A 12,029-nucleotide genomic window follows, 5' to 3' on the forward strand; every position below is an offset into this window, starting at 1 on the left:
CTCAACATAGTCAAAAATATAAAACTTTCCTCAGTTTTAATTATTCAAGGATAATTCATTGAAAACAAAAGAAGCGAGCCGTACTATTTCAAGTGTGGGGATTAAATTCCGTGCAACAGAAATTAGTAATTTTGTCTGTATTTTGTATCAGAAGTACATAATTAGATAAATTTTTGTCTTCATGAGCCTCAGCAAAGTACAAAATTGGCTTCAGAATAAGTTAAAGTATAATCTCGGGAATTTTAAGGTCATGGGAGTTTATCGTTGGGAGCATACGCACTCGTTTCAATGATGTAATTGCCTTAGGCTTCCAAGAACTATTTTCAAATACCTAGTTGGAACTCATCCATTTTATCTCAAATTTGAAAAAAACGTGGTTAGTTTATTGCCTACTTTTCAATTGCAATTGTGAATGCTGACACATTTTGGTTTTTTGGTGTGTCAAAAGTTCCAATAAAAACTAATGTCCTTAACATGAACAGACAATTCTAGTTTTGTCCACAATGTTGTTGATTTGTCCAAAGAACTTTTTATTTTTTTGCTGATCGAAGTTTCTCAAGTAATCAAAAAGAACACAATGCTATTTCCAGGTTTACTAACAAACATAACTCATACACAACTGCCTGACTTCGATAGTTCTTTAAAATTAGATAAAATTATTTAAAATTAGCCTTAATCCAGGGAAACTATGTGACTCATGTCAGATTTCTTGGGGATATATGCTCGGTTTTTTTCACTACTTTTCACGAACCATGTTTCCATGTTTTAAGATTATAGTTGTAAGCGTGTGTGCAAACTTGTCACACTAAGCGTATTTAGTTCTTTAGTTCAACTTTGCTTCAATTTTCAATCTAATGTGGAACTGTATTTCACGATGTTTTTGGGGCTAGTGCGAAAAGTATTGACAATACTTTGTAATTAGTTTCCAGCACATAAATCACTAGTTTGCACGCGGGTCACCTTTCTCCACCATAGATGCAAATGATGGAAAGCTTAATTTGCGATTAATTCAGCAATATCCCTCTCAGTACTAAGTGGATTAAGGTGACAATTAGCAGTTTTGCAGTTACTTACAGCACTGATCACAGGAGTAATTAAGTATTCGATCTGCGCCATGAACGAGCACAAACGAAAACCTCGACCTGGGTGGTCTCAAGTGATTTTGAGATGAAATGAGTATAACCTGATTCCACGTTTTGTGTAACTCTATTCCATCGTAGAAAGTTCTCACAATAATTTGAAAATGGTAACAAAATATTGCGACTTTTTTTCCACAAAACGCAAAGTTTATTGAAATTTGCCTTTTCGGTCTTTGGTCACGTAATACAATGAAAGTTACCAGGGTATATTTGCAGAAGAACCGATCAGCTGATAATTAACCGAATATTTATCAGTATCACACCGAAAGTGACGGGTGTGGATTCCAATATCCATCGAGCATTTCTAATCAAATTTAATCACTTTCGTTTTTATATCGTCATTACACCAAGTCCTGAAGTAATAAAAGGCAAAAAGTTTGGGTTTTTGAGGGCATTAATGTTATTGGCGCTGTTATTTTTGTTGGAGAGTGGAGTACCAGATACCGGATTATTCAATACGGTATGACAGAAAACGCTTCGGGAAACATACTATACCTACGCGGTCTAAAACTACTAAAAATTAAACTTCAAGATAAAAGCTGGTTTGATGCTTCTTAGATAGTGTTGATGACGATCTTTGTAGTGCCTGTTCGTCTTGTGTTGGTGACGTTTGCCCTCTCACTCGGGTGGGTCATCTGCAAAGTTACAGTCCAAGGACTCTCTGATGAAGAACTGAAGAAACCTCTAACAGGATGGCGAAGGTGACAATGCAGAAGAATTTGATATTTTTAACCATGCCCCAAAAGAATCACTTGATCTCCATTGCCAGATATAAAATACGGTGGCAAGGGGAATGTATGTTTGAAACTAAGGAGAGAAAATTGGGAATTTTACGACAGAAAATAGATTCTTAAGTGAATCCATAGTCTATCGATGATAGGTCTCTGTTTTATTTTTCTTTTGTGAGATGTCCGAGAACTTTCAACGTGAAGTGTTATTCTTTCCTAATACCTGGTAATTTTTCACATGGAAAAATATTATTGCAAGAAATAAGGCCATTCCATGACCTGGCAGCTCCAGCAATAAATCAATTTTTCAAAATGCAAAAAGCATTTACGATCAGAGTTGTTTAGTATTGTGGAATTAAAAGAATACAATTCAAACTAACGGATCATTGGAAAAAGTACAATGTAAAAAGGCGATTCAAATAAAATGCAGCAGTGCACAATAGGATTTTTTATCCCCGCTATCTGATTCTACGGAATTTCGAGGCATAATAAAGCTGGAACTAACCGATTGTTTGAAAAATATACGCTGTTCTCTGAGAAAAAAACGCAAAAAACGAGCTGCCATAATAAAATATTGCACCATAATGTTGAGTTATTGTTCAGTGCAATAACAATGCGTAGGATTGATAATAATCATCAGCAAAAATCGATTTTTGTTTAGGTGGCTACAAAGAGAGTTCGGACCACCAGTAGCCCAGCTGGTCTTCTTTGTCCTTGGATTCCTATTTATCCGGACCAAAGGTCAAAGAGCGTCGAAAAAGGAGGCACCAGTACTGGTAATGGCACCACATTCAAGCTGGACAGATGCGCTGCTGCATTTTCTGGATCCAGACATCACCTCTCCTGTGTCCAGAATGGACAATGCCCAAATCCCAATTATTGGAAGTAAGGCTTCATTTCCATTGGTTGCTTCAATATAGTTTGCAAAAAAAACTAAAACAGCTCTCATAGTGATTTATTGTGTTTTGTTTATAGTGAAGATTTTTGTCTAAAGAAGAGCGAAATTATGGCGACGTTTGACCGCATAATCGAATTCAGCTACAGTGGGGCCCATCTTTTTTTCTAATTATTTAAATTGAATGAATTTCAATTTTGTTGCAGCTCTTGTGAAGTTTCTTCAGCCAGTTTGTGTCAGTCGAGATGTTGCCAATTCAAGATCAGATTGTGTGAACGAGATCAAGAGACGAGCCACTTCTTGCAGCGAATCAAATAATTTGCCAGACTCAGATGAAGACCGTGACGTCAAGAATGAGGGTGAATGGCAGCAGGTAAGAATAGAAACACCTCTCACCATACACCCCCCTGCCACGCATACTAATTAGTTTTCAGTTCATTTATAATTAATAATAAGTTTTCAAGTTAGTCAGTTAATTAGTTTTTCTTCTGAAAATCAAAGCTGTGTAATCAAAAGTTGGATCATTTTACTGGTCGCATATTATTATGAGCTCTACAATGATGTGTTCAAATATTAAAATGAGAATAAAAACTGTATGATAATTTCATACGTTTGGCGACATGGGACAGTAACAGTCTGTTCTGGATTTGTAACTCATAAAAGAATTGGCGATTTTGTGGAGCGGGGGGGTCTATTTTCAGTGTTGTCATTTTATCACCTTGAACAAATTCAACATGTAGGAGATCGATTGTTCAACTTCGAAAACAGTCCTAAACATGATAAAAACCTATGGATATGCAAATTAAGTTATAGCCTCCGCGCTTGCTTGCAAAATGCTAAAAGAAACCAAAAGTGAAAGAAACAATTTTCTCGCCATAATTTATGTTGCAGGTTGCTCTCTTCCCGGAAGGTACCACTACCAACCGCAAGTGTCTGATCTCTTTCAAAACGGGCGCTTTCCAGCCGGGAGTGCCAGTCCAACCAGTGGTCGTCAAATGGCCAAACCACTTCGACTGTGTAACATGGGCATTCGTAGGACCCAGTGTGTTAGTTATTAGCAGGTTTCCTGCAAGACCATATCAAGCAATTACTTCATTGACAAATGCTTTTCGGTTTCTGCAGGCAAAAAACGTTCTGCTAGATTTTCGCAGGCGAAATAAAAGCGTTTTTAACTAAGTTCGAAACATGAAGTTTTAAAGAATGAGAGAATAAGATAATGATTTTTACAGTAGAATTTTGAGATTTAAACGAAAGATCCGACAAATAGATTGAAATGGTGATTTGGGTTTGATTGCCTACCGGAAGAGATGCGCAATGATTTAGAAAACCCTAAGTCAAGTGGAATGTGTACTGATGTAATGTTTATGTTGAATACTTAGCTTAACTAAGCTAAGTATTCAAATTACATCATTCTAAAAATAGAATGATGAAATTAAGCTGAACCACTCATATTGCGTAAAATGTCCGTTAAGCCAAACGGACATTTTATCGTACAGTCAGCAGGACGGGAATTATCCCGTTCTGACAACTATATATAGCGAAGTAAAAATCACAACTTTGAGAAATTAAGAATTGATAACTCAGAGAAACTGAGAATTTAATATCTCCAAATTGAGAAAGTAATCTCAACACAAAATATTCCAAAGTGAATGACTAATCCAATCTTCTCAACTATATCGAATAACGAATAGTTAGAGACAACTTTCAAGTCAGGACTTTATTCAAAAGGGAATAATAAGTTACTGATAATAATTCGAGTTAGTAAAGTTTTTACTAACTTTCCCGACCTTCTCCTCTTTCTAACTTTCATAACTTTCTAACTTTTATAACTTTAAGTTTTAACTCTTATAACCTCATTAATTTAGCTGTGAATTTATCTATGTTAGACTTCTATAAAGATTATATAGAACTTATAACTAGATCAATTAGTCAAATTTACTTACTTAGATCATTAAATACTTTTATGAGACTTATCGGGCTTAGAAAGATAGCATATACTAGGAGTACGACCATCCAGTCAGAAGTTTGAACCTTCGCAACCCATACCCTCTAGTATAAACTGGTGCGACCAGTGAGGCACGCATAAATATTCTATCTTCTAAGCAAAAAAATAAAATAACAAAACAAATCTAACATAATGTCCTCAGGAGGAACGCGGAGTAGTACAGCTCCTTCAGCCGGCTCCGGTAGTACTGGCACAACAGCTGTATGTTCCGGATCCGGCAGCACTATTACAGTAACAAGAACATTAATTGATACCCCCCTCTCTCATCCTAATATGTCACTTGTCACTTTCTCGGGAAATGACACTAGACAAAATGCAAGTGATTTCTGGAACTCCGTTGAACAAAAAATAAACTTCTCCTTAGGCACAACGTTACCGACAGACCCCACTGCATTAACAAATCACCAAAGTAGACGCAAAGCGCTATTTGGATCACTACTGACAGAGACTGCATTAGAGTGGTACAATACTATAGACCCCACAAGAAATCTTGACCAAATCAAAGGAGATTTTATAAATAGATTCACTGTTAGCCGTGATCAATTTAAGTATCGACTAGAAGTGGAAGGTGCCACCAGGCAAGAAGGGAACTAACTAAAAAACATTTTCACCGAATTAAGCATGCTGTTGATAGAGGATGGCCTGAAAAAATACCTGCACGATTAACTGATCCTGGCCAAATTGCTACTGAACGAACAATACAGCAGCGACAAAGAGAGCAAAAGTATATTGACTTTGCTATTAGAGGCCTGCAACCCTCATCTTTAAAGCGCAAAGCTCATGAATACAGAATAGAAAATCCGGATGAAACATGGGACGAAATACAAAATCACTTAATAACAAAGACTTAACATTTACTGTTAGCACTGACGGCACAGTAAAACAAACAAATGATAAAATTAGTAGTATTGAAGCACAAATTAAAGAGCTTACTAGCTTAATAAGAAATAACGAAGTTAGTGCTATTAACTCAGGGTCTTTTAAAGATCCCAATGTAAAGGGCGGCCGAATAACACAAGCTTTTGCAATTATTGCCGTAATCATGGGCATTCTATTTCTAATTGCTCTAAACCGAGGATTGATGAAGGATTTAAAAAAATGAAAAGAGAACTCACTGAGGAAAAGGAGAAAAAGACATCCTTCAGTACTGACTACAGAAAACAGACTAACAGTAAGCCGTATTTCAATAACCAGAATTGTCCAAATAATACTAACAGTGGATATTGCAACCGCAGGTACGGAAATAAACACTTTAACAATAATAATAATAAAACCTACGAACAAAACAACCAGTTTAGTTCGCATGAAACTGATGCGAGACAATATTTTGAACTTGAGAATCAAAATTTTCAGCGTTCTTATCCCCCCACGCGCATACTAATCAATTCCAAGCATCAAGCAGTAGATATTATGATTAACAACCCCACTCGTCCCACTCTGTTCACTGTGTAGAGGATCAAAACCAACAAACAGAATATTACGATCAGAATAATTACACCGATGCTATCACAGACTTCTTTCCTTTTAACTTCTAAATTCTCCGAAAGTTGATACAAATAGTAATCCAAAATCTAGGATTTACCTAAATATGTATTATTTCACCACCGGAGACATAAATAAAAATGGTGGACATGAAATTGAATATCTGATTGACCCAGGTTTGACTTGTACGATAGTAAACTACCCCACATTTCTAGAAATGCAAAATTTGAACCCTAGCATGAGGATATTCTCTACCATAAACATCATAAAATCCTATAATGGATCACAAATTCGTATGTTAGGGCATACTACAGTAACATCATACTTTGATACTGACGGAAAGTATGAAGCGAACTATAAGGTATGGGTTACACAAGAAGGAACGTCTAACCTGATTGGAGTTGATTTCTGTCATATTTTCTTTAAAGCTCTGTATTTTGATATTCCTGCCGTAGAATTAAAAGAACACACAGGAGTAATCAGTTATGGAATACTGAATAATGAAAAACAGTATCCACAAGTATCAGAAATAGAAGCAATAATCTTGTTCCAGCCACTTTATATACAGGCAAGATCAACTTATTTGTACAAACACCAGAACACTGATTTATGTTACCCCAAAGGCACTTCCTTTCTGCCGCACAAAAATACAGTAAAAACAGAACTAGTGTTTATAAACAGAGTCTGTACACAAAAGGAGAAAACACTACCTATACTAATAGAAAACCACAAAAATCACCCTATTACACTTAATAAAGGTATTATTGGGTACGCTGTATGTGATCTAGTATTAAGTCGTGATACGCGCAAATTCAACATGCGCAATTGTAGTGAGTTCGCATACTCAATACTAAATAAGTATGAAGAACTGGATAATTGTTTCATGCTCAGTACAGTTGTTAACTCAGTACAAGAGGCTGAGTCGAACGAGTCCGATAGTTGCATAAACTATATTAGACACGAAGAACAGTCAATATTCAATAGTAGTATGGCTATCGTACACAAAGTTTCTAAGGATTGTGCTATGAGTAAAGGCTTTGCACTCATGTTGTGTAAAAAGTTCCCCGACTTGAGAGAACATTGTAGGTGGCAAGTAGAAGTGAACGACAGTGACGGAAATACAATAAACCAAATGTATTACAATACATTGCTCCTAGCCTCGGACACCAGATCTTTAGTCTAATAACTAAAAAAAATTTAATAGTAAACCGACTATTGAAAGTATTACAACCGCACTATTCGAACTTCGCAATATACTTCTAATGCAGAACATTAGATGCATAGCTATGCCAAAAATTGCATGTGGATTAGACAAAATGGACTGATCCGAGATATCTGCATTGCTATATAATGTATTTAATTCTTCGGGAATAAAAATATATGTTTATATGAGTAAAGCCGAAATTAATCAAATGCCGTCCTCTGCACAATACACAGATGAAAACATCGAAGAGATATTCGGAATCGTAGGCGATGAAATTGTGAACAAATGCAAAAATGATGCTGAAATAGCAACTGACTTCTCAAATGATGCAAAAACCTTATGCAAACCCAATAATACTGAACAATTTCCAAAGTTCAGAACAACTGAACAAAACCATTTCATTATTCATGAAGTTGTTAAAGAAGGACTCGATACACGACCAAAAGATGCAAGTAAAAACTATGCACACTATATCGAGTATCTTAAAAAATTTGATTTCACACAAAGTGATTTAACCGACGATGAATTCAGAGCACTTCTAGAAGTTCTTCTAGATGATGAGGATATATACTCCCATCACAAGTATGATATCGGCCGCACGAAACAAACATTTCACATACCCCTAAAAAAAGATTGTGAATTTAAAAAGCAACGACCCAGTAAAGTCCCCCTACATCTGCGTGACAAGTTAGAGGCAATAATGGACGAATTAATACAAGCCGGAATAATACGCGAGCTAAATGAGCACGACGATTTAAATAGCTGGTTTGTAAATCCAATTATTATACTGCCTAAGAACGACTATGTAAAACTTGTAATTGACGCCCGCTACCTCAGCTCAATTACAGATACAAGTAACTCAAGTTGGCTGCTTGAGCCACTACAAGTTCTGATGACACGAGTAAATGGAGCATATTTTACAAGTAGTGATTTATCGTGCGCTTATCATCAAGTGCCCCTTACAGAAGTGACTCAGAAGTTAACTAGTTTTATTGTAGGTGGACGTCAATATACCTATCAAGTCGGATTTTACGGCTTAAAGCCCCTTCCGAACTTCTTTAATAAACTCATGTTCTATGCATTTGGACCGCTAATAAAGAAAAAGCAAGCAATTACTTATATTGACGATACACTACTACAAGCACAAGATAAATAGGAAATGTTCACAGTAATCCGTGAATATCATGCACTACTGCGTAAAGCAAACTTGAAAACTGCGCCGGATAAAACAAAATTTTTCTTACGAAAGAAGAAATTCTTCGGGCATGTAATATCGAAAGGGACACTTAGCCCAATCACTTCGCGCAATCCCGATATACAATATTTGAAAACGACAGAATCAAAAACCGACGTCCTCAGCGTATTAGGGGCGATGGGATTTTATGCAAATTGTGTTATAAACTATCATATTGACGCAAAACCCGTATATGATTTAGTTAAGAATGAAACAAATTTCGAATGGCTGGATAGCCACCAACAAGTATTCGATAAACTGAAAGCAAAATTTGCACACGATATTTCCGTCGCTATCCCCAACTCAAAATACCCCTTTCATATACATGCTGAATCTTCCAACTTAGGAACTGGTAGTATATTAATACAACAGTTCCCCGAAGGGAAACGAATTCTTTCTGCAAACTCCCGTGTATTCGATAAAGCAGAACAGAAAATGTCCCCACAGCATAGAGAACTGTGCGGAATAATATCAGCATTACAAACTTACAAGTTGTACATTATAGGCTCCCCTATCCAATATATCTATTCTGCGATCACAGACCTATACTATTCCTCTGGTCTGGCCGCGGACAATTATCACATAGATTCTTTAAGTATCAAGTCGTGCTTACTAAATTTCAGAATCTAAAGATAATATACACTGAAGGTAAAAACCTTGCTTTCCCCGACTTACTTAGTAGACAAGTCCCGCAAGAATAAGCGAGAAAGTTCCAAATTGAACACAAAACAGTCCCAAAGGACATTCGCTTCTACACATCGGATTATAAACCGATAAATTATTCAATACTACACTGTGACGAAAAGAAAGCACCCCCAAATACTAGCTATCCGGTAATTGCACATATACCCGGACAGAAAAAGAAAATACTAAATATAACCGACAAAGATTTTAGTATTAACAACGCAAGTGACGATATAGCACAAACATGTAGTGCAATATACAATATTGCCGACTCGTTCAGATATGGACGACAAATAAATCAAATCAGGAAAATGTCTTCAGAAAATGTATCTACAGAGAGCCTTAGCGATCATACATATAAAAAAATACCCGAAGAGGTACATGCAGTAGATGAAGGTCTTGACGACGAAGACTGGTTAGAATTACAAAAAGGAAATGTAGATATATCCTTAATACAAGAACTAGAACAAGCGAAAGAAGAATACAAGCAACGCACGCATAAGTGTGACATTGTATAACCGACAACTTTACATACAGAAGTAGTTAAAGTATCTTGTAAAGACTTACTACAAAAATTAACAGAGTTTACTAAACAAGCTCAACTAGACACAGATACAATTCTGCGCGAACAAATAAATGATCCGGTTTTACAAACCATTCTCCAATGGCTAAAAGCAGGCAAAGAACCGCCGAGCACAAGTACAATTAAGCATTGTAAAGGACTACGTGCATACAAAAATATGTTTAACCTTCTACTACTCGATGAACAATATGACTTAATATGCTACAATAAACCAGACGAGAACGGTTTATACAATACAAAACTATTTGTTCCACTATCGCTATTTATGAAGTGTTTTGAGTTAGCACATAATAATCCGCTAAGTGGGCATCGTGGAGACGCATGTACCTTTAACAACATTAGTTGATTCTTTTACTGGCCCAAAATGTATAAATGGGTTACAATGCTAATACATGATTGCCTAGATTGTCAGAAGAATAAAACACAAAGACATGATCTAAACGAAGCACCCTTAGAACAGTGGGGAGAATTAGAAACAACCCCATTTCATACTATACACATAGACCACAAGGGCCCATTTAGGCCTGGTAGTAACCAAAAGAAATTTTGTCTAGTTATAGTAGATAGTTTCTCTCGCTTTATACAAGTTTATCCATCAAAAACAGCCGATGCACCAGAAACTGTTAAGTTAATAGAAAAATATATTACCCGATTTGGAATCCCCAGCAAATAGTACATGACAGCGGTACTGCATTTTTGAGTAATGATTTTGTGCACTGGACGCATGAATTCGGAATTACATTAAAACCACGGACCTCATACTCACCTTGGACAAATGGCAAGGTTGAAGTTAAAAATAAAAACTTAGCAAATTATTTGCGCAGTTTTATTAACGACACCGGATCGAATTGGGCCAGCCTTACTAAAAAATTTGCCTTTGCGCATAATACTGCAATAAATTACAGTATAGGATATACTCCGAACGAGATAGTTCGGTATTAAACCGCAAATTCCAATTTCCCTTAAGCTAGGCTTATTACGGGATAATAGACGAAATTTTATTTCAGAGTACTGTAAAGACCTTCCCTTACATACTCACTGTGAAAATTCTTGTAAAAACGAGAAAGTAGACAAGCTATTACAAAATCGATTTTCTAGTACTATACTACAACGCGAGAACGAATTCAAAAATATATATAGTAAAACATATACTCGCTGTAGGCAAATTACAAACAAAGCACACGAGTATAGGAATAGATTTAAATTGGGTAAACCAATCAAAATCGGTCGTAAAGTTTCACTGGAGAATCACGCTAAAGGATTATTGAAATCCAAAAAGCTATTCGAGTTACGCTCTGGACACTACACCGTTACTAAACAAATTACTAACACTACGTATGAAATTGTTCACGATACAACTGAATAAAAGAAAGTAGTGCATAGAAATCACTTAGTAGAGTACTTTCCTAAAGAACAAGAAATAGACAAGTTAGTACAGACTATAGTACTAACTATGATGATTCACAGGCCTACTATGATAGGTTCAACCAGTACTCAATAAACAGATTCAATCACCAAACAATTGATAACCCGGAATATATGCCGTGGCCTAATATTAACAAAGCAAATAATCAGGCTGAGCAATTAACATCACCGCAACCAGTTGAATACTCCACTACTGTTAACACGTGCCGGAGTGCGCCTAACAGCCCATACAAAACAAATAGAAATGATAGCACACTACATATCAGAAATTTTTTAGCCCCCAAAGTAGTTCACAAAGTACTAAGTCCAATTCCCATACATTTAGCCCTATCATTAGTTCAACCCCCACCCAGTAAAAATAAAAACTAATCCTAACCCAACTTATTCCGATGTCAGACCGCAGAGAACACGGACTGAACCTAAACGCTATGGAAATACAATTCCGTCAGATTTAATCCCAAAAGTTCAAAAGAAATAATTCTTTTATACAAAGTTGTTATTAAAACATACGAAATTACAAAAATAAAATGTACAAATTATAAGAATGTTTAAACCGAAATTTATAAAATTTATAACAGTCGAGCCCTAGCAATTTTAATTAATTTAATAAATTCTCGGGCAAGAGTAAAATCTCTAAAGAGAAGCCCGTG

At 36.1% G+C, this 12,029-nt stretch overlaps 1 protein-coding gene across 1 annotated transcript in view; it reads left to right on the top strand.

Annotated features, from left to right (window-relative positions):
• Positions 1–12,029, top strand: part of LOC142337534 (lysophosphatidylcholine acyltransferase 1-like) — a 61,680-nt gene that overhangs the window by 27,439 nt on the left and 22,212 nt on the right. Inside the window, exons 2-5 of the mRNA XM_075386828.1 lie at positions 1,698–1,840; positions 2,529–2,752; positions 2,969–3,135; positions 3,654–3,808. Coding sequence (XP_075242943.1) covers positions 1,698–1,840; positions 2,529–2,752; positions 2,969–3,135; positions 3,654–3,808 — 689 coding nt within the window. The remainder of the gene's footprint in view (positions 1–1,697; positions 1,841–2,528; positions 2,753–2,968; positions 3,136–3,653; positions 3,809–12,029) is intronic.

This window comes from Convolutriloba macropyga, chromosome 4 (assembly GCF_964194025.1).
Source record: "Convolutriloba macropyga chromosome 4, txConMacr16.3, whole genome shotgun sequence".
Classification (NCBI taxonomy): Eukaryota; Metazoa; Xenacoelomorpha; order Acoela; family Convolutidae; genus Convolutriloba; species Convolutriloba macropyga.